Genomic DNA, 24,389 nt, shown 5'->3' with positions numbered 1-24,389 from the left:
TATATAAAAAAATAAACGAAAATAAATAGAAATACTATTCCTTTGGAAAACCACTGAAAATAATACACATTTCAGTGAATCAGATCTAAACCTAATTTTAATTATTTTGTTCTAAAATAAAGTAATTGATATAATGGTTTATTTTATTCAGATATTCACATCTGGTCAATAAAACTTTGCTCAAGAGTAATAGCTTTTGATTTTAGTTTCCATAATCTTCTCTGTAATGAACATTCCTAAATTACTCAGGAGGAATACAAAGAGGATTGTTGGATTAGTCTTTATTATCACGTCAGAGAAATGAATACAATACTTCAGGTTTGGGTCCATGCCCTTCATGTTTAATGTATTGTTGTACTAAATAACTTAATGTTTCACATTATCATTCAAATCAATTTTTGCATTGACTCGAAAATATCTTCTTCTTTTTTTCAATAGCTGTTTCATTTTTCTTTCCGTAACTGGTATTACAGATGTTATCTAATTCAAGCATATAAGAAAAAACAACTTTCAAGTTTCTTGATGAAATGATTAATTAACAATCATCGTCATCATCATAATCATGACCACCATAATTTTCACCACCTATTGTATCCAAAATATCTCTAGAGGACGCACCGGACCCGGTGAGTCGGTCTAGCTTATCATCAACCCACCAATCTATTGACTTTAACTGTTGGCGACCCTTGGATGTGTCAGCAGACATCATAGCCGGCGACACATGGCAGTTGCTATACTTGGAACGCTCATTTTTTCCTGTAAATTTAGAATGGTTGGTAGGTTTTGATGGCACTTTGGTAAATTTTCGTGAAGCCGGTGGCGAATCAAGCCGGTTCATGAATTGGTTGGAGGGTCTTGGACTAAATCCTGGCGGATGAATCATCCCTGTCCGAACGAAGCCGTGTTGACGACCTTCCTTTTTCATTTTTGCTTATTTTGCTTTGAGACTTTGATGAATTGTAAAACTACCAATGCATGTGTGGATATATTTATAGAAGGACGGACATATAATTGAGGGTTATACCAAATATGTTTGGGACACAAGAAAATGCGAATAGTCAGATGCACTTGGTCGCCAAGAAATTAGTATTATATTCTACTTTTTTCTCCACATTATCTGATAATTTAAAAGTCTTTTTTTGTTGCTCTTTCTAAAGATGTCCACATCATATTTTATTTAAAATAACAAGACCATATATAAGAAAGAAACGGAAATAATTAGAAATACTATCCTTTGAAAAATCCACTGAAAATAGTACACATTCCAGTGAATCAGATCTAAAGCTAATTTTAATTATTTTGTTCCAAAGTAAAGTAATTGATAGAATGGTTTGTTTTATTCAGATATTCACATCTGGTCAATAAAACTTTGATCAAGAGTAATAGCTTTTGATTTTAGTTTCCTAAATCACTCGGGAGGATATAAAGAGGATTGTTGGATTAGTCTATTTATTCAGAGAAATGAATCCAATACTTCAGGTTTTGGGTCTTTGCCCTTTTGTTTTTTGTATTGTTATATTAAAGAGTTTTTCTTGAGTATACCCTTAAGTTCATCAACCAATAGAATTTAGTTATCTAAGACTCAATATCTTTTAAAAAAAACAAGATAATAACAATTTGTCAAGTTATATTATTATTTTTAAATAAAAATATTAATAATTACCAAAAAATAATTTTTTAATAGTGTTAATCCGTTAGCAAATAACTAAATCCTAAATTTTAAATTCTAAACTCTCGGATAAAACATAAACTCTTGGATAAATCCTAAATTATAAATCATAAACATTGAAACTATATTTTAAAAATAATAAACCCTAGATCCTTAACCATAAACTTTGAATTTTTGGATAAATCATAAATCCCAAGAGTTTAGGGTTTACTATTTAGGATTTAGAGTTTTTAATATTTAGTTTTTGATGTTTATGATTTAGGGTTTAGGATTTATCCAAAAGTTTAGAGTTTACCCAAAGATCTAGAGTTTACCTAAGGGTTTAAGATTTAGAGTTTATGATTTAGTGTTTTCGTGACAGCGTTAACAATGTTAAAAAAATTGGTAATTATTATATATTTTTATTTATTTTAAAAATATAATATAACTTGACAAATTCTTATTATTTTATTTTCTTTAAAAAAAATCTGAATCTAAAATAACTAAATTTTATTGGTTGGTTAACATGTACATGTTATTCTAAAGGGTGAATCCAAGAAAAACTCTATAGAAAAACTTTATACTAAATAATGTTGCACTCTATCATACTAATCAAATTTTGCATTGATTCGAAAATATCTTCTTCTTTTTTCTTTCCATAGCTGTTTCATTTTTATTTTCGAAACTAGTCTTTCAGATGTTATCTAATTCAACATATAAGAAAAAAAACAACTTTCAAGTTTCTTGATGAAATGTTTAACAGTCATCGTCATCATCATAATCATGACCACCATAACCTTCACCACCTATTGTATCCAAAATATCTCTAGCAGAGGAGGCACCCGAACCGGTGAGCCGATCTAGCTTATCATCAACCCACCAATCTGTCGACTTTAACTTTTGGCGACCCTTGGATGTGTCAGCAGACTTCATAGCCGGCAATACATGGCAATTGCTATACTTGGAACGCTCATGTTTTCCTGTAAATTTAGAATGGTGGGTAGGTTTTGATGGCACTTTGGTATGTTCTCCTGAAGCCGGTGGCGAATCAAGCCGGTTCATGAATTGGTTGGAGGGTCTTGGACTAAATCCTGGCGGATGAATCATCCCGGTCCGAACGAAACCGTGTTGATGACCTTCCTTTTTCATTTTTGCTTATTTTGCTTTGAGACTTTGATGAATTGTAAAAATACCAATGCATGTGTGGATATATTTATAGAGGGACATAATTGAGGGTTATACCAAATATGTTTGGGACACAAGAAAATGCGAATAGTCAGATGCACTTGTTCGCCAAGAATTATTTTCTTCTTTTTTCTCCACATTATCTGATAATTTAAAAGTCTGTTGTTTGTTGCTTTTTCTAAAGATGTCCACATCATGTTTTGTGTTCTAGCCTAAAGTTCCTAATTTTGTTTCATTTACTGTCAATCACGTTTCAATACATACTAAGGGCCTGACTGGTTTAACCGCAGCGGTTGCGGTTGCGGTTGCGGGAGTTTGCGGATGCGGGTGGTTGCGGTTTCTAGCGGTTTTAAGAGATTCGTACGACTGGTTCTGCGGTTAGAAATTGGTGCGTTTGCGGGATACTTATGACTGGTTAACTACCAAATGCAGTAGCGGTTAAATAATAACCTAACAATATTTACATTTTATACAATTATAAAAATATCAAAAATAATAATATTATAATAAATATAAAAATTATATTTAGAAAGTTATAGTTTAATTTTTTTTAAATATAGAAAATATTTTTATTTTAAAGTTTTATAATATTAATTAAAATATAATAGATATATTTTAGCTTTTTTATAATTCCCATTTAATTTTTTTATTGAATATTTTTATTTTTGTATTTATATTGTTTTGGAAAAAAAGAAATTTTTTTTTCCTCCCGCAACCGCCCGCAACCGCAAACGCTAGCTGGAACCAGCTTTTGAATTTATGAGGTTTGGAGCGGTTTGGAGCGGTTTGGAGCGGTTTGGAACGGTTTGAGCGATTGTTGCAAAACGCCAACAACCGCTACCAATCGCAAAAGCTGCGTTTGCGGGTGGTAGCGGGAAAACCAGTCATACCCTAAACACTTAACTAAAACTCTAGACGCTAGAAACAAAGATCTAAGAAAGAAAGAACCCAATCAAAAGTTCTGTGGTAACAAAAGAGATAATGAGGTCGAAAGTTATGGACATAGCAACCAGAAATAAGGAAAACAAGGTTTACATCTATGATATGATGCAACATGATACTGAAAAACACTGTTCATTTTGGAGATTTTGGAACTCATTTTTAAGTAGCTGGTTTATGTAAACATGATACTGAAGAACGTTATTATTCATTGTGCGAATGGCCAGTAAACTCTAAAAAGAAGATGTACATCTATCGTTTGATGCAACAACAATATCCATATTGTGGAGATTTTGGAACACATTCTCCTCCAATATACTTCTTCTTGTGCTTTCCCGTCTTTACACACTTAACGAAGCATTCATGAGTTCCGGACTTTCTCACCTTACAAAAATCATCATATATGCATTCTCCATATTTCGTTGTCTTACTCACTTCACATACAAACACAACTAAGGTTAAGGCTATAATCTTATATGCCATGTCCATCTAATATTTATTTTCTTTTGGTAAACTAAAGTTCTTACACATCCATATAAATGGCTATCACGGATTCTATCATATGTGTTTTTTTTCACAAAAAAAAAATGTTCATATACTGCTTTCAAAATGTTCAAGGATAGTTAAGATATAATAATTTAGTAAAAAAATAACTAAGATATAACAAAATAAATAAAGAATCATTCCGTAAGAATCGTTATACCTGACTCGGCCAGAACGTTGTAGTTTTTCTATGATTTTTTGTTGGTGAAGCTCTATTTATATGAATTTTTCATTCTCTCGATAATTTATTTTATTTTAACCATCCTGAATCTCCCATACATATATTTGTACGTTTTGCATGTATGGTTCTTTAGAATGTTAAATGCGGAATACAATATATGTGGTCAAAGATATGATTATGATACTATGACCCATTATCATTCTAAACAAAATTTGCATTGACTCGACTACTGTAAATAACATTTTTCCCCCGTAGCTATAACATTTGTTTTCTTTTTGTTTCTGTAACCAGTATTACAAATGTTCTCTAAGTCAAGCATATAAGAAAAATAACAACTTTCGAATTTCTTAATGAGATGATTAACAATCATAATCATAAACATGACCACTATAATCTTCACCACATAATGCATCCAAAATATCACTAGTAGAGGAGGAGTCCGATCCGATCAGCTGGTTTAGCTTACCCTCAACCCACCAATCGGTCGACTTTAACTTTTGGCCACCCTTGGATGTAACGGCAGACTTCATAGCCGGTGACACATGGCATTTACTGTACTTGGCACGCTCACATTTTTTTGTGGATTTTGAATGATTGGTAGGCTTTGATGGTACTTTGGTAAATACTCCAAAAGCGGGTGGTGAATCAAGCCGATTCAAAAATTTATTGGAGGGACTCGGATTAAATCCCGACTGGTGAATCATCCCGGTCCTAACGAAGCTGTGTTGACGACCTTCTCTCTTCATTTTTGCTTATTTTGCTTTGAGATTTTGATGAATTGTAAAACTACCAAGCATGTGTGGATATATTTATAGAGGGACATGTAATTTAGGATATGTTTGTGACACAAGAAAATGCGAATAGTCAAATGTTCTTGTGCACCAAGAAACTACCAAGCATGTGGGGATATATCCTTGTCTGTTTTTTTTTTGTCTCGACATTATTGAGGATCAAAAGTCTTTCTTTTGGTTGCTCTTCCTAATGTTGTCTACATCTTGTTTTGTGTTCTAGCCTAATAAGTCAAATGTCATAATATAGAGTAAAAGATGAGGAAAGCCACTAGCCTTTTATAATTCCAGTCCCGAGTTATCAAATCTTTTATCAAAAATTATATGTCTCATATCATTTTACTAATTTTAAACGTTTTAAATTTTAAAACTATTTAAAATAATATTTTTAAATATATATATATACAGTAACACTTTTAATAGTAAAATAACACAAAATTATAATCTAACAACCTAAACTAACAAATCATACATAAACTACCAAATCATAAATTAACAAATCCTAATTTAATATACAAATAACACAAAACTATAATCTAAATTTCTAATATAGAAACCTAAACTATAAGTTTTAGATATACAAATAACACAAAGTATAATCTAAAGACCTAAACTAACTAACAATATATTACATCTCTTATGATGAAGCTACCAAGCTTTGCTTCATTTAACAAAGATCTAAGAAAGAACGAACCCAATAAATTTTGGGTGCCTCGTGTAATAAAGTTTATGATAAATAGGTTTTTATTTTTATTTTCACTGAATGAAAAACCCATTAAAGTTGAGAACCATCAATAAAGAAAAAATATATATATATTTAAAACAACATGATATCAAAACAACATTATTTATATGGTGCAACAACAATATCCATATTCTGGATTTTTTGGAATACATTTTCCTCCTGTGTACTTCTTATTCTTCTTAGAACACTTAACGAAGCATTCATGAGTTCCGGACTTTCCCATCTCACAAAGCTCCTCATAAATGCATTCTCCATAGTTTGTTGTCTTATTTACTTCACCTTTACACAACCAAGGTTAAGATTATAATCATATATACCATATCCAAATAATAGTTGTACTTCTTTTGGCAAATCAAAGTTCTTACACATCCATATACATGGTTATCGCAAATTCTATCACATATATAATAAGTTCTTCTTTCAAAATGTTCAAAGATAAAAAATAATAATAATAAAAATAATGAAATCTTTTGGGAAGAATGATTATACTTGATGCGGCCAGAACTTCACAGTTGGATGAAATTGCCAATGTCATCACCAAGAAAAGGGTGATTGAGATTTTTGTGATATCCATTGTAATTTTCGTAGTTTTATTTTTGCTGAGAAGAAAATATGTTATGTGTTATCTAGTTATTGATGAAGGGATCTATTTATATGATTTTTCATTCTTTTCTTTTAAGAAGTTTCAAATTACTATCCAATTTTGTTTTATTTTTTTTTTATCATATACGAATCTTTCATATTAGCTGATAGTTGTTTTTGGAAAAAAATCTTTTGACTTTTATATATATACAGTACATGTATTTTGTACATGCATGATTATCTCTATTTTGTGTGGAGTCATGCAAGTAGAATATATACATTTAATCTCCCCCACCCACCAAAAATAAAATAAACATAAATATATATTCAGTCAAAATTTGATGTTAGTGTTACTATATACATGCTTTTGATTGGCAACATGAGTTAATTTTCATTAAAATTTGAGTTAAGAGTGTAATTCAAAAAATGTTATCATTCCAAAGTCACATTTATTGTAATAATGTTTTGACTGAAATAAATTTTACATTCCTTCAAAAAAATGTTATCATTCATGAATTAGTTTTAGCGTGAGTTAATGTTTAAATTATAATGTGTTACTAGATTTTGATCCGTGCAACCACGCAGATTTTTGTTTTCATTTATTTTTATATAAATATTTTATTTTCAATTATAAATTTGTATATATTATAATATATATGTCTTGAAGATTTTGAATGATTAGTAGGTTTTGATGGCACTTTGGTAAATACTCCAATAACTGGTGGTGAATCAAGCCGGTTCACGAATTGGTTGGAGGGTCTTGGATTAAATCCCGATGGATGAATCATCCCGGTTCGAACGAAGCCATGTTGCCGACCTTTTCTCTTCATTTTTGCTTAGATTGCTTTGAGACTGATGAATTTTATAATTACCAATGCATGAGTATTTATAGAGAGGGACATATACTTACGGATCATATGTTTGGGACACAAGAAAATGCGAATAGTCAAATGTACTTGTGCACCAAGATAATAATATATTATCCTGGGCTGTTTTTTGTTTGTTCTCGGCATTATCTAAGTATTACCAAGTCAATTTTGATTGCTGTTCCTAATCTTGTCCACATCTTGTTTTGTCTCCTAGCCTTCTAAGTCAAATGTTATATGTTATATATGTTAAAATTTGAGGAAACCCACTAGCCTTTTATAATTAAAAGTATTAAGAGTTATCAAATCTTTTATGTAATGTAAGTTATAAAACTTCAAATCATTTTTAGTATTTAATTCTTTACTATATATTTGAATATGAAGTTGAATGATTATGAAAATAGTATTAATTTTATACACCAACAAGTATATAGTATACACTTCATTAGCAAACAAACTAGTTTAATTGAATTATGCATATTAAATAAACTCTAAATCCCTTAAAAGTAAATCCTAAACTATGAAAACTAAAATCTAGAAACTTAACTCTTAAAATGTCATTTTTCTCTAGTTTTCTTATATTACTCCCCAGTACCGTCCCATAATTTAGAGTGGCTTAAAGCACAATTTTTTTGTGGCCTCTTATACTAAATACCAACAATAAATAGTAACAGACAACCAATATAAAAATATATAAGGTTATCGAATGGTAAAAAAATTAAAACTATGTTGGACAAAAAGGAGATAGAACCATGATATGCTCAGTTATAACAAAAAAACTATGATCTACTAACGCAAATTAAACTATTAAACCATCTGATCAAACTAATACTCAGTGACATGTAGCCTTAATATTTTGCTTATTTTTTGTGGCCTAGAGCAGATGCTTAGTTACCTTATAGCAGGGACGGACCTGTTACTCCTCCTTATGTTTAACTTTTGATGTTATCGATATTAAAAATATGTATATTACACAATGGGCCGGAGAAACATAAGATATGGGCTTTAATATATTAACCAATGGGCCACAGAAAAATCAAAACTGGGCTTTAATATATAGCCTCGAGTAATGATGCTATCACTCTATCCACCGGTGAACCTCCCTTCCCCGCGTCTCCTCCAATGGCAACCGTTACTCACCTCGTCACTCCGCCGGAATCTTCCCGCGCCTACCGTCCCCGAGCTGCAGCGAAGACCTCCGAGGCACTCCAGGAGAAGAAATCCGTGTACGTGAACTACGACAGAGGGGAGCACGAGGTCTCTGTCCGGGTCAGCGGGTTCAGGAAAGCGGATATCGCGAGACGGTACCGGGTTCGGGTCGAGAACGACCGGTTCCAGAAGGATTGGAGCGTGACGGAGGTGGCGGAACGGCTTGTGGCTCTCAATCGTTGGGAGGAAGTTGATGGCGTTCTCAATTCCTGGGTTGGCCGGTTCGCTAGAAAGAATTTTCCAATTCTTATCAGTGTATGTTCTTTTGAAGCCAATGTTCAAAAAAAAAAAAGTTGGTTAGGTGGTAGCTAGGCGTTTTGTAGAAGATTAGTGTCTAGGCGGAGCTTTATACATTATATGCTTCGAATGTTTACAACCGCCTGCACCGCCGCCTGCACCGCAGTTAACAGTAACAAAAATATCTACATATACTATATATCTATACGTTTTTATAACTGTTAAAACTGCACCGTTCAAACTGTAGTCACCATTCGAAGCCTATATAGAGTCTAGGTGCTTTATAGAAGACTATGCCAATACTAATGCCTAAGCCATCTCCACTAGTTTGGTTTTTTAGTACTCTATTTTAAGTAAAAAATAAATTACTCTATAGAGTAAACCTATTTTTTACTCTATAAATCATTTTTACTCTATTATAGAGTCAAAAATAGAAGGATTGAAATATTTTTAGTCTAAACTCTATTTTATAGTGAAAAAATAGAGTGAAAGTGGGAGATGCTTTAGACAGGTTTCTTGAACATTGTTTTTTTTTTTTCCATTTTCCTACCAAATATCTTTTTATTTGACACATAACTGAAGGAACTGTTAGTGAATGAATGAAAGTCCTACAATTTGAAAAATTAGTGAACAAATATTTAAAAGGTTGGAGTCAATCGACTTATAGCTAGTTGGTTTTAAGTTGGAACCTTTATGATAAACTAGAATTTAACTGAAACATTTTTTTGAACTTAATGGTTGATGAAGTTTTGAAATTAATTTAGTTGGAGTTTGATTTTTGAATCTTGCAGGAGCTCAGTAGAAGAGGATGCATCGATCTTTGTGTGAATGTTTTCAACTGGATGAAGAATCAGAAGAACTACTGTGCGAGGAATGATATCTACAATACCATGATCAGGCTCCACGCTAGGTGTAACAGGGTTGACCAGGCTCGTGGCCTCTTCTTTGAAATGCAAAAATGGAGGTACGTGTTTCAAAACAAAGCTCTCTCTTTCCAAGTTTCTTGGAAAAAATTCATTGATTAAAAAACGTTTCCGCTATGGTTTTGTAGCTGTAAACCGGATGCTGAAACGTACAACGCTCTTATCAATGCTCATGGTCGAGCTGGTCAGTGGCGCTGGGCTATGAATCTCATGGATGACATGTTACGTGCAGCTGTATGTAACTTTTCTTTACTCCTTTTGATTTATACATGGTGTTGACCCTTTCTTTGGTCTTTGCAGATTGCTCCTAGTCGTACAACCTACAACAACCTCATCAACGCTTGCGGGTCAAGTGGAAACTGGAGAGAGGCGTTGGAAGTATGCAAGAAAATGACAGACAACGGAGTCGGACCAGATCTAGTGACTCACAACATCGTCTTGTCTGCATACAAGAGCGGTCGTCAGTATTCCAAAGCCTTGTCTTACTTTGAGCTCATGAAGGGAGCAAAAGTTCGTCCAGACACCACCACTTTCAACATCATCATCTACTGCCTGTCGAAGCTTGGTGAAACCAGCCAAGCCTTAGATGTTTTCAACTCCATGAGGGATAAGAAGAGAGCCGAGTGCCGTCCCGATGTGGTGACGTTCACCAGCATCATGCATTTATACTCCGTCAGGGGAGAGGTTGAAAGCTGCAGAGCCGTGTTCGAGGCCATGGTTGCGGAAGGTCTGAGGCCTAATATTGTTTCTTACAACGCGTTGATGGGCGCCTACGCTGTACATGGGATGAGCGAGAACGCTCTCTCGGTGTTTCAAGAGATTAAACGGAACGGTATGGTCCCTGACGTTGTCTCCTACACGTGCCTGCTCAACTCTTACGGAAGATCAGGACAGCCTGGGAAGGCGAAGGAGGTGTTTCTCATGATGAGGAAGGAGAGGAGGAAGCCTAACGTTGTTACTTACAACGCGCTGATCGATGCTTATGGTTCTAACGGACTTTTACCTGAAGCCGTGGGAGTCTTCAGACAGATGGAGCAAGACGGGTTTAAGCCGAATGTTGTGTCCGTATGCACTCTTTTGGCTGCTTGTAGCAGGTCCGGGAAAAAAGTGAACGTTGAGACTGTGCTCTCCGCGGCGGAGGCGAGAGGTATCAAGCTCAATACTGCAGCGTATAACTCAGCCATTGGAAGCTTTATAAACGGTGCTGAGCTTGAGAAGGCTGTTGCGTTGTATCAGACTATGAGTAGAAAGAAAGTCAAAGCTGATTCGGTTACTTTCACTGTCCTTATAAGCGGTTCGTGTAGGATGTCGAAATACTCCGAAGCAGTTAGTTACTTGAAAGATATGGAAGAGCTCGGTGTTCCGATGACGAAGGAGGTGTACTCTTCTGTTCTGTGTGCTTACAGCAAACAGGCAAGTGTTTTAGAGTTTGAGATCCCTTATGAAGGTTCGATTGTTAATAGCTTGTGATTAATATCTGCAGGGTCAAGTTACAGAAGCAGAATCCATATTCAAACAGATGAAGATGGATGGGTGCAAGCCTGATGTGATTGCGTACACTTCAATGCTCCATGCTTACAACGCTTCAGGTAATATGTACACACACATGAGTGAGACTCTTTTCCATTGATCTGAATACTCATAGACTGCTGTTACTTCCTCCAGAGAAGTGGGAAAAGGCTTGTGAACTCTTTCTGGAGATGGAAGACAATGGAGTAGAACCAGACTCTATTGCATGTTCAGCCTTGATGAGAGCTTTCAACAAGGGAGGTCAAGCGTCAAATGTGTTTATCCTGATGGATTTGATGCGGGAAAAAGAAGTCCCCTTCACTGGAGCTGTTTTCTTTGAGATCTTTTCGGCTTGTAACACGTATACACTCGTACATTACAATCACAAATCGCCTTTTTACAATCTACTTATCATTGTTCTTTTAATGTTGTAGCTTGCAGGAATGGAAAAGAGCGATAGATCTCATCCAAATGATGGAACCGTACTTGCCATCACTCTCTATCGGTTTAACTAATCAGATGTTGCATCTTTTTGGAAAGAGTGGTAAAGTGGAAGCTATGATGAAGGTACTAATTAGACTAGCGCACATACTCTTTCATAAGATCAAACAAGAAGAGTTTATAATCAAACTATTTGAACATGTTGCAGTTATTCTATAAGATAATAGCATCTGGCGTTGGAATCAACCTCAAGACTTATGCAGTATTGTTGGAACATCTTTTAGCTGTTGGAAACTGGAGAAAATACATTGAGGTGATTACTTTTTTTTTATAAATTTATTTTCCATGAATATTTTTATGATCATATTGTGGAATGGGTTGCAGGTTTTGGAATGGATGAATGATGGTGGTATTCAACCGTCAACACAAATGTATCGTGACATTATTTCCTTTGGTGAAAGAAGTGCAGGGATCGAGTTCGAGCCCCTAATACGCCAAAAACTAGGTGAGATGACTATGAACTGAATATAAAATTACATGATTTATTTGGCTCAGCTAAATTAGTTTGGTGTCACTAACGTAAGAATCACATTTCATTTGTGTGTGTGTGTGTTGGTAATCCTTTTAGCATCACTGAGAAACAAAGGAGTTGGTAATCTGAGTAAAGCTCATTAACACAAAAGTCACATTGTAAGTTCCATTTGTATAGATTATGTAAACTTGTGTAATCTTCTTCATGTCCATTAAAAATCAAAATCATTTGAAATTTTGAACTATGATTTTTATATAATGGAGAGATTCGATGTGTAAGACATTACAACGGTATGAAGAATCAAATATGATAGAAAAAACAATAGAGCAGATTTGAATATTCAGCAAACTATAAGCTAGGTTGATAATAAACCCAAGAAAAACAACAAACAGCAACATAGTGAGTGCAACATTACAGAGAATATTCCATGAACGAGGCTAGTGTTGGGAAACACCCCCACATTAAAATGTCAGCCACCTTCATGTACACGTGTACATCATTAATACACGTCAGCTTAACAAAAACCTATTCTACTAAATGACGAAAACAACCTCGTCCCCGTTCATAGCCGTTGCAGTTGTTTATCTTTCTCCATCGTCAAAAAGGGTAATAAAACCGGGACGTAATGGTAACTTTGAAGTCCGTAATTTTTATTTTATTATTATTTTTGCCGTTGTTATTAAAAAACATTGTATTCGGTGAGTAATAGTCAAAGTTTCTATCTTTCTTCTCTCTCTCTCTGTGCTTCTACTGTATCGGTCGAGTTCGGTTTTTGCTTGCCTTCTCTTTCATAGGGTTTGTGGTTGTGTGATAGTGGCGTCTGATGGCGTCGTCGGATCAGGGGCCTAAGACAGAGGCGGGAGGAGGTGGAGGAGAGAGCTCGGAGACTGTGGCGGCGAGTGATGAGATGTTGCTGTACAGAGGTTTTAAGAAGGCGAAGAAGGAGAGAGGCTGCACTGCTAAGGAACGTATCAGTAAAATGCCGCCCTGTACAGCTGGCAAAAGGAGCTCCATTTACCGTGGAGTCACCAGGTAACTTTTTGCTAAATTGCCTTCAAATCTTGAATTGGAGGTTTAGGAATGATTTTAAATTTCGTATAGTTTAGTATTGAATCTTAGGAGATTTAGGTGGAGAGTAGTGTAATGTTTGATTTGATTAATTCATATATTACCAGATGTTAGTTGTGGATCATGTCTGAATGAGTCAAGAGCTTGCTGTCTTTACGGTTTTTAATAAATTATAGCAATAGGGGAGATGCTGATGTGTCTTAATTGAGAACAGGCATAGATGGACAGGTCGTTATGAAGCTCACCTTTGGGATAAGACTACTTGGAACCAAAACCAGAACAAGAAGGGCAAACAAGGTTCTAACTTTTCTTTCTCCATTCTTCATTCAGCATTAAGTTTTCTCTTATTTGGAGTAGAAAAGCTCATCTCTTTCTTTGTGTGTTCCTTCAATGTTTTCATCGTTGATGCAAATTCCACCACACCAGTTTATCTAGGTAAAGCTAAAATCTTTGGAGGTATTCATTATGTTATCAGATTATGTAAAAAACCACTACTTTTATTTACTTGGCAGGAGCATATGATGATGAAGAGGCTGCTGCTAGAGCTTACGACCTTGCTGCCTTGAAATATTGGGGACCTGGTACACTTATCAATTTCCCGGTAAGAGATTACAATATGCTTAGTTTTCTTATAAGATTTGAGATTTAAGCGCTTCATGCGTAATAATTGTACACTTACATATTACATTCTTATAGGTAACGGATTACAGCAGGGATTTAGAAGAAATGCAAAACCTCTCAAGGGAAGAGTACCTTGCATCTCTACGCAGGTGCTTATGTATTTACAAGTATAATATTTCTCTCTAGAGGAACCATTTATTGCTGATGCTATTCAGATATCCCTTTGGCAGAAAAAGCAGCGGTTTTTCAAGAGGAATAGCTAAATATCGTGGACTTCAAAGGTATATAACAATTGAATCAAGAGTCACTATCTCTGTGCATTTCATAGTGTGCTTGTTAGGAATTATATTTAGTAACACATTATGGATCTTCACAGTTTGGTTGATGGACACACTGTAGACTATGCCTAGCTATTTTCATAAGAAGCGTTTAGATGCTACTCTTTAGTTTGTACCTGATATGCATCTATGCTGTTTTTTTCAACTATTCTGCATTTCTCCAGCCGATGGGATGCATCAGCCAGTCGTATGCCTGGACCTGAATACTTCAGCAACATGCATTATGGTAATTTTAGTACAATGATTGGCCTAACTATGAAGCTGCACTAGACCATGTTAAATTTAATTATTGAATAACAGGAGCAGGTGATGAGCGAGGAACAGAAGGTGACTTTCTAGGCAACTTCTGTCTGGAAAGAAAGATCGATCTAACGGGATACATAAAGTGGTGGGGTGTCAACAAACCCCGTCAGCCAGAATCTTCATCATCAAAAGCATCAGAGGATGCAAAGGTAGAAGACGCCGGCACTGAGCTCAAGACACTCGAACACACATCCCATGCAACAGAGCCATACAAAGCGCCAAACCTTGGCGTCCTTCAGAGAAAAGAAAAACAAATATCATCTTCTGCGTTAAGCATCTTGTCTGCCTCGCCTGCTTACAAGAGCCTTGAGGAGAAAGTGCTGAAGATCCAAGAAAGCAGCAGCAGCGCTAGAGAAAACGACGAGAATGCTAATCGTAACATCATCAATATGGAGAAGAGTCATGGCAAGGAGATAGAGAAACCGGTCGTGAGTCTTGGTAGTGGTGGTGTTGTTCCTTCTGGTGCTTTGTCTCTTCAGAAAAGCATGTACCCACTTACCTCTCTCTTAACTTCTCCGTTGCTCACCAACTACAATACTTTGGATCCTCTCGGAGATCCTATTCTCTGGACACAGTTTCTTCCCCCAGGGTCCTCTCATACTTCAGAGGTTCGTATTCACTTATCTATTTTCTTACAGAGACAAGATTTTTTTACTACAATTAGTCATGTTGTTGTATCTCTTCCTTTGGTAGGTGACAAAGACAGAGACAAGCTGCTCCACATACAGCTACCTCCCTCAAGAGAAGTGAGCCGTTCCCTTTACAGTCTTTTTGTTTGTCTGATTCTCCCTTGTCGTGAGATGAATTTGTCGACTTGACATATCTTTTTTTATCTCTCTTATGGGAGTAGTGTGGCTAATAGTCTGAAGCATGAGTGTACAGGTTTTGTGTGTGTGTTTCTAGTGTGGAATATAGAATCATTATATTTTATTTTAAAACAAGAAAAAGTTATCAATATAGATAAAAGTTTACTCTTACAAAACTTGATCAACTCTTGGGACAAGAAGACTCATCTAGTAGTGAATCCCACTTACCCAACAGGGGCTGAGTATATAATAGTTCCCATGGCAAAAGAAACTGCAATGGTGAAAGATGCATAAGCATAGGCTCTCCATGGTTTATCACTTTCTCTCATTGCATTGAACTCAGCCATGAAGGTGGAAACTGTGCTCAGACATCCCAACAGACCAAACTGTACTCCAGAAGCAACTGTGTTACATGTTGGCGTGTCCACCTTTTTTCCAAAAATAGATACAGAGATATGTTATCTTGTATGATCTGTTCGGTATAGAGAGAGAGAGGGAGACAGAGAGTTAGTTTATACCGATTTTTTTAAAGTGGCCAAAGCTGCCATGACAGAAGCTGCAGCAACATTTGCAATGAGGGTACCAAAGGGAACCCACCTCAAGTACTGTCCATCTTTTCCCAGTCCACGTCCGTTGACTCGGGCTAGGAACCATCTGATCCAGACACCAGGGGCTGCAACTAAGCAACCTAACCATAGTTGAGCCTTGCTTGTTCCTTTGTCAAACTCTTTTACAAGCTCAGTGGCACTCACAATGAGAAAAGCCATAAGCAATGTAACCATTAAGATCATAGACATAATATTCCTCTTATATGCGTTAGCCTTGAGGCAAGATTGTTTTTTCTCCTCAGAAGAAGCTCTTCTGCGAAGAAGCCATCTGAAACCTTTGGCTGTTTCTACCCCAAGAATGATAGAGTATGCTGAAAGAAACAATCCAAACAGGAAGCCAAGCACAGCGTATAGCCATTCGCCATCAGCACTAAGATCCAGCATCTTCTGGTTCCAACCACTGAATGTTGTGAGGCTTCCCAAGTAACCAGTGGATAATCCAATCGCTAGAAACTCAGAAAACCTCTTTATGTCTGCTTTGAATACAACGCCGAACCAACCCATCAAGAATGATCCTACCATGTTGGCAGGAAGATCAAGAAACAAGATGCTCCCATCGCTGGTTACTTGAGCAATAGTAGGTCCAAACAGTTTCTGCAGCATATATCTCGTAACAGCCTGTTTATTTGTAGACAAATGAGTACAACCAAAACATAACACAAACAAAGAGCTAGAAAGAATCATGATTAAGAGCATCTCTGACTCCACTCTATTTTTTGCTTTAAAATGGAATTTGGAGCAAAAATATTTCAATCATATTCTATTTTCTTTTAAATAATGAAATTTTAAAAATGGATTAATTCCATTAATGAAGTAATTTGTTTTTGTTCGTTATTCCATTTTTCATGTTAAGTAAAACTCAACTCCATCGCGAAATTAGAAAAATCGAATTTTAAATTAGAAGTGCTCTAAAGCCTCATAAACTTACCCCAAGAATCCCAAAAACAGCCAAATGAGTTAGGCAAGATATGTATTCCAAGGACTTTGGTAACACAGGCTCTTCCTCCTTTCCCTATGCAAACCACGAGCTATCATATAAATCAAAGCAATACTAACAGTTTTTAGTGTGACTATAAGATGTTAGAGAAGGTTTTTACCGAGTTGATTGCCTCAGGTGACAAGAGGAACTCGGTTGGTAAAGGAGATTTTGTTATGTCCAGAGGAAAAGGTTTGGTTACAGAAGCTGTGTTCAAAGGTGGTAAAGTAGCACCAGTGCTATGCCTTCTCTGAAGTGTGCGATCACCAGTATCTCCAGCCTCTGAGACACTATCACTATCGGCATCATTGTTAAACGTGAGAGGCAGGCTACGTGATACCGGTAAAAAAGTGCCTGCACTGGCCTGCCCACTAAAAGAGGACATGGTTGGAAATATTGGTTCTTCATGGCTTTTAATGGAATCCATCTAGAGACCTCGTTGACCAAGATGAAGACAGAAAATATCAGTTGAGACATAGTCACGCATGGTATTCAAAAGTTTCATGATGAGAGTGTGATATCAGTTTAATTAGTTTTTTCAACATAAAGCAAGCAGAAAACTTAGTTGCCCAAGAACAGGTTTCCAGATATGTCCTTGCACTATCAGGACAAAACCGAATAAGACAAAACATAACTTTAATCTCAAAAGCAGATGATAACAGTAACTACTTTGCATTACAGACTAAACAAACTGGAAAAGCCAAAGTTGAAAAAAGAAACTAGACAAACATAAATAATAATCACTTGTCTAAAGCTAAAACTTTAGAAATAATCAAAGGCTAAGATTTTTGGATTATTTAGTAAAAGTTTACTGGATTTTCAAATTCTATTTGAGAAAATTAGGAGAATTAATATTTTAAGAAATGAAGCACCGTTACCTATTGGCGATCTCAGTCTAACTCGCCGTGAAGAATGTGATCGCAAAAGTTGCCGGCGAGCTAAGAATCTGACCTCTGAGTATGAGAGGAGAAAATGAAAAACTTTATGTGACCACCATAAATGTCTCTCTCTCTCTCTCTCTTGCTGAAGTCTCTTTGTTTATATAAAGAGATGAACGAGAACAACACACGCCGTGTATCCTGCTTCATCCGAAACCCTGAATGTTCCCATTTATAATATAGAAAAAAATACTAATTGGTTGTTTTGTTCTTCAAAATGTGATGATAAATAAATAAATTTTGTTTTCTTTGGTAAATATTCAATGATTATATGAGATTACACCTTAACAAGACAATAGTTATATAAACTCACCCAGCCCGGATCACACCTACTTGGTGGTGGGTCAACGTCAAGGACTCGTATTAATCCCTGCCTTCTTCTTTTCCGTCGGCTTTTTGTTGACGGCATGAGTCTTTACTTTCTTAACACTGACATTATTGATCAATCTTTTTTTTAGGTATAATTGATCCAATCTCAGCTAGTCAGCTGGTTGTTATTTGTTAGAGCCTAATTTGTAGGCATGTTGTGCAGGTACATTTTCTGATATATTTTTAGAGAATGACTGGTCTGGATTATTGGAGCAAAAAATGCATTGAAGTAGAATATATAAGTATGTTAACATTGGAGTTTGTTTAAGTAAAAAATGCTTATCTTAAATTTGTTGTTGTAAAGTTTTCAAAATGAATATAATATTAATATACTACTGTGAAATTTTTAACAAGGTTAATGACCTTAGGAAAAAACGTAAACCTATACTAAATCATGCATGCACCAAGTAAAATTAAGATAGGCAAATCTCCCAACGTTGCTCTCATAAAATGGTGAAGAAGAGAGTTAATGTGGCAACAAAACTCCCAAAGTTGCTTCATTCGTTATGAGTCTTATGACTATTGACTATACACATATGTTGAGAGGAGAGTTGCTTTAATAGGCTTTCCATCTATAAATGAACTTGTGTCGTGTGCTTTTCAAAATGTTCAACTCGATAGAGCTTAGAGTTCATATCAGGTTTGTATAAACATAATTTCTTGAGAGTTTTGTATTCAATTAGCAAGATAACAAAAAAATAGCTCTCCTAAACTATCACACCCAAGGTAAAGCGCTATATTTCAGACCCGTTTACGGCCCAACAACAAAAAGCCTTTGGTCAGCTTCCACTTAGAATACGATTGGCTTATCCCTCCGTTGAAAAGACCAAGTAAAATCACCCAACACACAAACCTCACCGTCGATCAAAAGACATCCCACAGATCCGACGGCTCAAAACCATTTAATCATGTGGACTTCGAGCCGAAGAGATAATGCTACAGCGCGTGTAACACAGTCGCCTACCAAACCAGAAATGAATTTTTCAAATTGTATGGTCTCAGTAAGGTCGAAGCAAAAAAAAAAAAAAAATGGCAGCGTCTCCTAAGATAGGCATCGGAATCAGCTCCATGTCGACTCACCGAGTCGCCACCGCGTCATCCGCACTCTCTCCTCCTCCTCACCTCTCCTTCCTCACTATTACCACTACTTCACGCCGCGATTTTTCACTCCGCCAACCAACTCGAACTCGCTCCGATTCCCTCCGCCTCAGAATCTCCGCCTCCGCCAATTCTCCGTCGTCTTCTTCAGGTAACTTAGGAGTTAACTCTCTCTGCTTTGTTACAGTGTTGAGCAAGTAATCGAGATAGTAATTTTTGCAGGCGAGATTATAGAGAACGTAGTGATAATAGGCTCAGGTCCCGCCGGATACACGGCGGCTATATACGCCGCGCGCGCCAATTTGAAACCGGTGGTTTTCGAGGGGTATCAGATGGGAGGAGTTCCGGGGGGGCAGTTGATGACGACCACCGAGGTTGAGAATTTCCCGGGATTCCCCGAGGGGATCACTGGTCCTGATTTGATGGAGAGGTTGTGAAATTGGATTTTTGAACGATTATGATTCTCTCTAGTAGTTTGTTGTGATCAAGACACTTATTCTGAGGCAATCTTTTTTTTTTTTTTTGGTTTTGATGTTGAAAATGTGTAGGATGAGGAAACAAGCTGAGAGGTGGGGAGCTGAGTTGTATCCAGAGGATGTGGAGTCTCTTAGTGTTAAAACGGCTCCTTTTACTGTGCAAAGTAGTGAACGTAAGGTGATTATCTTTCTTTGTGTGTCAACACTCTTATTCTCACTTCGAAGTGGTGGATAGAGAATGTAGGATTGATATGGCATATAAATGTGTGTTTAATCCATGGAGGAAGGTATTTAGTATGTGTAATTGTCTTTTTCTCCTCGAAATAATATTTTTGTATAACCATTTAAGGTAGAGAGCGTTGTTGATAGTGTTGGAGACTTCTTTACTTCCTCCAAATGTCTATACTTCCATTGCTTTGAAAAAGTAGTAATTGGCTTGAGCTCTTTTCTGATGTTGCCATTTGGCTTGGTTTTGTAGGTCAAGTGTCATAGTATCATTTATGCTACTGGAGCTACAGCGAAGAGGCTGAGGCTACCTCGAGAGGAAGAGTTCTGGAGTAGGGGAATTAGTGCTTGCGCGATATGTGATGGAGCTTCGCCTTTGTTTAAAGGGCAAGTACTTGCCGTGGTTGGAGGAGGAGATACGGCGACGGAGGAAGCTTTGTACCTCACGAAATATGCCCGTCATGTTCATTTGCTTGTTCGCAGAGACCAGTTGAGAGCATCCAAGGCTATGCAAGATAGGTGAGTTTCTGAAAGTTATTATATTAATAGCTCTTCTTCTTTGACTTCTGAAGAAAAAACGTTAAAAATCTATCAATGCTAGGTCCAAATCTAGGAAACGCGAGTTGACTGTTAGGAAACCAAAGCATAATGAGTCTGTTGTTTTTTTGGTGCATATGTTGACTTGATTAACCTATTCCATGCAAATCCTTACATTTGGATGTCTCTGGGAAAGCCTTTGGCTATGAGTTCCATTTCGAGTAAATCGATAACGAACCAGTAAATGTACGTATCCCCTTTTGTTGTTGTTTTTTTGGAACTATATAGACTAATGAACACACTGTGAGTTGAGTCTTTTCAACACCCTGAGTGTTTTTTTAACAGGTTGGTTATGGCGAATGTTTCAGAGTGATCAACAATCCAAACATCACAGTGCATTACAACACGGAAACGGTGGACGTTTTGAGCAACACCAAGGGACAAATGTCTGGCATTCTACTCAGAAGAGTTGATACCGGAGAAGAAACCGAGCTGGAGGCAAAAGGGTTGTTTTATGGAATAGGGCATTCCCCAAATAGTCAGTTACTGGAAGGCCAAGTCGAGCTCGACAGCTCAGGGTACGTCTTGGTTCGCGAAGGAACATCGAATACATCGGTTGAAGGTGTATTTGCTGCAGGAGATGTGCAGGTTGTGCTTTGGAACTTTTAGCCATCTTTCGTTATTGATACCATTAACTCTTTGAAGTTAACATTGTGTGCTACAATCCCATTTGTCAATTTAGGACCATGAATGGAGACAAGCTGTAACCGCTGCTGGATCAGGATGCATGGCTGCTTTGTCAGCTGAGAGATACCTCACAAGTAACAATCTTCTTGTTGAATTTCACCAGGTAGTAATTAGTATTCTCCTAAATATCTGAAATTTTATGCTCGCTTCACAAGGCTTACACTCTTTCATGTTCATGTTCTGCCACATGATAGCCTCAAACTGAAGAGACCAAGAAAGAATTCACACAGCGGGATGTCCAAGAAAAGTTTGATATCACTCTTACAAAGCATCGGGGACAGGTACTATCTCCTTATTCTTTCTCTTAATGTATAAACTTTTAACTTATAATCCATAAAGATTTTCTCTACCTCACATGTGTTTTTTACTTGATTGCAGTATGCACTTAGAAAATTATATCATGAGAGTCCAAGAGTTATATGTGTGTTATACACTTCACCAACTTGTGGCCCCTGTAGGACTCTGAAGCCTATCTTGAACAAGGTGATCTTTGTTTAGTTAGATAGACTGTACTCTCTTGTTGGACTGTTCTTCTAATCATCTGCCCATTTAATATTAATTTTGTTTCAGGTGGTAGACGAGTATCACAACGATGTGCACTTTGTTGAAATTGACATCGAAGAAGATCAAGAAATTGCTGAAGCAGCTGGAATCATGGGAACCCCATGTGTGCAGTTCTTCAAGAACAAGGAAATGCTCAGGTTGGACTGTTTTCTTTTATTCATAAGTTTGTATTTGATTACGTTAATCATGTTTGGCTAAAGAGTACGAGTTTGTGCAGGACTGTTTCGGGTGTGAAGATGAAGAAAGAGTACCGAGAATTCATCGAGGCCAATAAATGAAGACAACAGATAAATTTTATTGTTTCTGGCACATGCCAAATCTTTATCATGATTCAGTTTTGTTCATTCACAAATACTTTGGAGTTACTGAAGCAACGCCATTGAATCTCAAAATTTAAACAAATAAAATCATCATCCATCTTAAGCTGCATGCATAATGTGTTACAAATTGCTTTTGATTTTACAAGGACATGTCAAGTTTCAGGGACATCGTCAAGGATGAAAGGACCAAGTCTACCTGTCCTAAACAAAGTAAGAAACTTCTTGGACACCATTAACCTTGCTTCCGATGATGCTCTGGTAGAAACCTTGAATGCCTTCTGTAAAGCTTCGAACTGCTGTTCTATCAAACATTCCAAATCATTCTCGTCCTCTGCGTCCCCATCGAATTCTGAGAGAGTTGTGTACAGTGATCGTTGCACTTCTGAGATCATACCCTGTAGATGAGATGGCGCCTCAATAGTTTTAGGAAAATTTGAGAAGGAAAGCAAATGATATAGAGATATTAAGGTTAATATTATGCTAACCCCAACGTAGTGCACAGCAGATGAATCAGGTTGTTTTGATCTCTGGTGTCGAAGATCCTTTAAGTTGTAGCTTGGTTTATCGATGGAGTCTGGATGAGCAGACCCTTCGTTTGTCCCCTCGAATAAGTACTTCCAGTGTAGAGGAGTCCCTCGAGTGTTTAAAATAGCTAGAAAGTATTGTGCAAGCCGCTCTTCACCCACCACTGAATCTTTGACGGACCCTTACAATGTTTAGAGAATTTTAAATAGGTAAGGTCTTAGGAAGATCAAATGTTGTAAGAAAATACTCTACTACAGTAGCTAAAACACTAAGAACTGAGATTCCAAAGACTTAAACTCTATCACCTCTTGATGAACTAAATCTACATGTTTACACCAGCTAGCACCAAGAAGAAAGAAGTTAAAAGGAGAGATAAAAAGAATAGATAAGAACCTGAAAGTGCAAGCTTCAGACCGGTTTCGATATCGGGGATATTTGGGACCAACACACCAGGTGAGTCCAGAACATATATGCTAGGTCGATGAGCAATCTGTTACAACAAGACTCACTCAGTCTTGAAGAGTAGAGCACAAGTAGTGAACCCAAACAAATTGAGCAAAAGAGAGAGAGAGATAACAACAAAACAAAGGTTTTACCTTAAAACCAGCAATATCTTGAGTCACGCCAGGCAATGGACCAACCGTTGCTCTCTTTAATTTATCCTGCACTACACACATAATGCATATATCGACATAACCCATGTTACACTACATTCATGATATAGAGTTCATACAATATCAGAGACATGAACACTTAACACTGCTGATAAGCCGAGTCACTAATCAAACTTACCAGGAAACCGAGTCGCTGCGATTTGATGAACAGAGTTAATCAGCGCAGATTTGCCAACATTGGGGACACCAACCACCATCACAAGCAAAGTAGGCTCCCTAGCAATCACTTCCTTAAGCTTAAACTCCACGAGATCAAGAAGCTATACAACAAACATAAAAGATCACATTTTTAAAAACGCAACAACAACACTGATTAACATAGATGATCATATCTAACCTTCTTGACAGAGCTTCTGCTATGCGCATTAATAGCAACACAGTCTTGCTTCTTCGATTCAAAATGATGAGTCCATTTCTACACACAACCAATCCAAAAAATTTCAGAAAACTCTCTTCCCAACTAAACACAACGGACATATAAAATCTCACGTTGAGAACATTGGGGTTAGCTAAATCTTTCTTGTTCAGAGCTATGATACGCCTCTTCGCTGACAACTGTGGCTGCAGATCCTCGTTCGCCGACGACAATGGAATCTACAGTATTAACCAAAAGTAACCAAAAAGTCAGCTTGATCCTATTATGTGGATTCAATGAAGAGTACGTACACGGGCATCGCGAACTTCGATGACGAGATCGGAGAGCTTGAGGCGGCTGCGGATGGCGCGAGTTGCGGCGGCCATGTGACCGGGGAACCAATTGATCGCTCCGGCGTCTTTCGCGAAGCTCATCCCGCCGATCAGTCCCTTCTTCGCGGCCTTCTTCGTCGCCATTTTCTCCGGCGACGATTAGCTTCAGTGAGAGAGAGAG

General features: G+C 36.8%; 7 protein-coding genes and 1 pseudogene across 11 annotated transcripts; 3 read left to right on the top strand and 5 right to left on the bottom strand.

The window, feature by feature from the left end:
- Positions 1-366: 366 nt before the first annotated feature.
- Positions 367-1,034, bottom strand: LOC106454508. The gene has a single exon (XM_013896627.3). The coding sequence runs from the start codon at positions 923-925 to the stop codon at positions 536-538; it is 390 nt and encodes a 129-aa protein (XP_013752081.2). The 5' UTR covers positions 926-1,034; the 3' UTR covers positions 367-535.
- Positions 1,035-2,251: 1,217 nt separating this feature from the next.
- On the bottom strand, positions 2,252-2,932 carry LOC125608888. Its single transcript, XM_048779504.1, has one exon. The coding sequence runs from the start codon at positions 2,795-2,797 to the stop codon at positions 2,405-2,407; it is 393 nt and encodes a 130-aa protein (XP_048635461.1). The 5' UTR covers positions 2,798-2,932; the 3' UTR covers positions 2,252-2,404.
- Positions 2,933-4,210: 1,278 nt separating this feature from the next.
- Positions 4,211-6,662, bottom strand: LOC111215973. The gene is made up of 2 exons (XM_048779503.1): positions 6,519-6,662; positions 4,211-6,308 (listed from the first exon to the last, which is right to left on the bottom strand). The coding sequence occupies exon 2, from the start codon at positions 5,240-5,242 to the stop codon at positions 4,856-4,858; it is 387 nt and encodes a 128-aa protein (XP_048635460.1). The 5' UTR covers positions 5,243-6,308; positions 6,519-6,662; the 3' UTR covers positions 4,211-4,855.
- A 1,885-nt stretch (positions 6,663-8,547) lies between these two features.
- Positions 8,548-12,667, top strand: LOC106450653 (pentatricopeptide repeat-containing protein At2g41720). Of its 2 annotated transcripts, none has more exons than XR_001289436.3 (10): positions 8,548-8,941; positions 9,715-9,887; positions 9,975-10,080; positions 10,147-11,259; positions 11,330-11,435; positions 11,512-11,726; positions 11,790-11,922; positions 12,005-12,109; positions 12,181-12,301; positions 12,425-12,667. XR_001289436.3 is itself a non-coding variant. In XM_013892358.3 (10 exons), exons 1-10 carry the CDS (start codon positions 8,600-8,602, stop codon positions 12,469-12,471), a joined length of 2,451 nt encoding a protein of 816 aa, XP_013747812.2. In that variant the 5' UTR covers positions 8,549-8,599; the 3' UTR covers positions 12,472-12,667. The 2 variants fall into 2 exon arrangements, 1 of the variants encoding a protein (XP_013747812.2); XM_013892358.3 differs by having other exon boundaries at positions 8,549-8,941; positions 11,512-11,716.
- A 350-nt stretch (positions 12,668-13,017) lies between these two features.
- LOC106450655 (AP2-like ethylene-responsive transcription factor At2g41710) lies at positions 13,018-15,632 on the top strand. Of its 4 annotated transcripts, none has more exons than XM_013892361.3 (9): positions 13,022-13,360; positions 13,611-13,693; positions 13,823-13,831; positions 13,909-13,997; positions 14,093-14,166; positions 14,233-14,298; positions 14,520-14,581; positions 14,656-15,266; positions 15,352-15,632. In XM_013892361.3, exons 1-9 carry the CDS (start codon positions 13,152-13,154, stop codon positions 15,406-15,408), a joined length of 1,260 nt encoding a protein of 419 aa, XP_013747815.2. In that variant the 5' UTR covers positions 13,022-13,151; the 3' UTR covers positions 15,409-15,632. The 4 variants fall into 4 exon arrangements, with proteins under 4 accessions (XP_048635458.1, XP_048635459.1, XP_013747815.2 ...); XM_013892362.3 differs by having other exon boundaries at positions 13,023-13,360; positions 14,248-14,298; XM_048779501.1 differs by having other exon boundaries at positions 13,018-13,360; positions 13,611-13,831.
- A 35-nt stretch (positions 15,633-15,667) lies between these two features.
- LOC106450654 lies at positions 15,668-17,507 on the bottom strand (annotated as a pseudogene).
- A 1,837-nt stretch (positions 17,508-19,344) lies between these two features.
- LOC106450656 (NADPH-dependent thioredoxin reductase 3) lies at positions 19,345-22,421 on the top strand. The gene is made up of 10 exons (XM_013892363.3): positions 19,345-19,604; positions 19,676-19,883; positions 20,002-20,107; positions 20,408-20,673; positions 21,060-21,339; positions 21,434-21,541; positions 21,633-21,719; positions 21,817-21,921; positions 22,009-22,139; positions 22,220-22,421. The coding sequence occupies exons 1-10, from the start codon at positions 19,385-19,387 to the stop codon at positions 22,278-22,280; spliced, it is 1,572 nt and encodes a 523-aa protein (XP_013747817.2). The 5' UTR covers positions 19,345-19,384; the 3' UTR covers positions 22,281-22,421.
- LOC106450657 (short integuments 2, mitochondrial) lies at positions 22,295-24,389 on the bottom strand. The gene is made up of 8 exons (XM_013892364.3): positions 24,188-24,389; positions 24,011-24,115; positions 23,859-23,936; positions 23,640-23,781; positions 23,444-23,514; positions 23,241-23,337; positions 22,808-23,028; positions 22,295-22,717 (listed from the first exon to the last, which is right to left on the bottom strand). Exons 1-8 carry the CDS (start codon positions 24,350-24,352, stop codon positions 22,475-22,477), a joined length of 1,122 nt encoding a protein of 373 aa, XP_013747818.2. The 5' UTR covers positions 24,353-24,389; the 3' UTR covers positions 22,295-22,474.

Source organism: Brassica napus, chromosome A5 (assembly GCF_020379485.1).
Source record: "Brassica napus cultivar Da-Ae chromosome A5, Da-Ae, whole genome shotgun sequence".
Classification (NCBI taxonomy): Eukaryota; Viridiplantae; Streptophyta; class Magnoliopsida; order Brassicales; family Brassicaceae; genus Brassica; species Brassica napus.
This window is presented reverse-complemented; position numbering and strand designations above follow the sequence as displayed.

What these genes read in the sequence shown, in the direction of transcription:
- LOC106454508 (XM_013896627.3), bottom strand. Translation starts at nt 925, where the DNA reads ATGAAAAAGGAAGGTCGTCAACACGGCTTCGTTCGGACAGGGATGATT.
- LOC125608888 (XM_048779504.1), bottom strand. Translation starts at nt 2,797, where the DNA reads ATGAAAAAGGAAGGTCATCAACACGGTTTCGTTCGGACCGGGATGATT.
- LOC111215973 (XM_048779503.1), bottom strand. Translation starts at nt 5,242, where the DNA reads ATGAAGAGAGAAGGTCGTCAACACAGCTTCGTTAGGACCGGGATGATT.
- LOC106450653 (XM_013892358.3), top strand. Translation starts at nt 8,600, where the DNA reads ATGGCAACCGTTACTCACCTCGTCACTCCGCCGGAATCTTCCCGCGCC. An exon ending in ATTTTCCAATTCTTATCAGT is followed by an intron (nt 8,942 to 9,714) that starts GTATGTTCTTTT and finishes TGAATCTTGCAG; the next exon opens with GAGCTCAGTAGAAGAGGATG. An exon ending in CCTAATACGCCAAAAACTAG is followed by an intron (nt 12,302 to 12,424) that starts GTGAGATGACTA and finishes TAATCCTTTTAG; the next exon opens with CATCACTGAGAAACAAAGGA.
- LOC106450655 (XM_048779501.1), top strand. Translation starts at nt 13,152, where the DNA reads ATGGCGTCGTCGGATCAGGGGCCTAAGACAGAGGCGGGAGGAGGTGGA. An exon ending in AAATATCGTGGACTTCAAAG is followed by an intron (nt 14,299 to 14,519) that starts GTATATAACAAT and finishes GCATTTCTCCAG; the next exon opens with CCGATGGGATGCATCAGCCA. An exon ending in GGTCCTCTCATACTTCAGAG is followed by an intron (nt 15,267 to 15,351) that starts GTTCGTATTCAC and finishes TTCCTTTGGTAG; the next exon opens with GTGACAAAGACAGAGACAAG.
- LOC106450656 (XM_013892363.3), top strand. Translation starts at nt 19,385, where the DNA reads ATGGCAGCGTCTCCTAAGATAGGCATCGGAATCAGCTCCATGTCGACT. An exon ending in TTCTCCGTCGTCTTCTTCAG is followed by an intron (nt 19,605 to 19,675) that starts GTAACTTAGGAG and finishes TAATTTTTGCAG; the next exon opens with GCGAGATTATAGAGAACGTA. An exon ending in GGTCCTGATTTGATGGAGAG is followed by an intron (nt 19,884 to 20,001) that starts GTTGTGAAATTG and finishes GAAAATGTGTAG; the next exon opens with GATGAGGAAACAAGCTGAGA.
- LOC106450657 (XM_013892364.3), bottom strand. Translation starts at nt 24,352, where the DNA reads ATGGCGACGAAGAAGGCCGCGAAGAAGGGACTGATCGGCGGGATGAGC. An exon ending in TCGAAGTTCGCGATGCCCGT is followed by an intron (nt 24,116 to 24,187) that starts GTACGTACTCTT and finishes TTAATACTGTAG; the next exon opens with ATTCCATTGTCGTCGGCGAA. An exon ending in GCAGAAGCTCTGTCAAGAAG is followed by an intron (nt 23,782 to 23,858) that starts GTTAGATATGAT and finishes TTTGTTGTATAG; the next exon opens with CTTCTTGATCTCGTGGAGTT.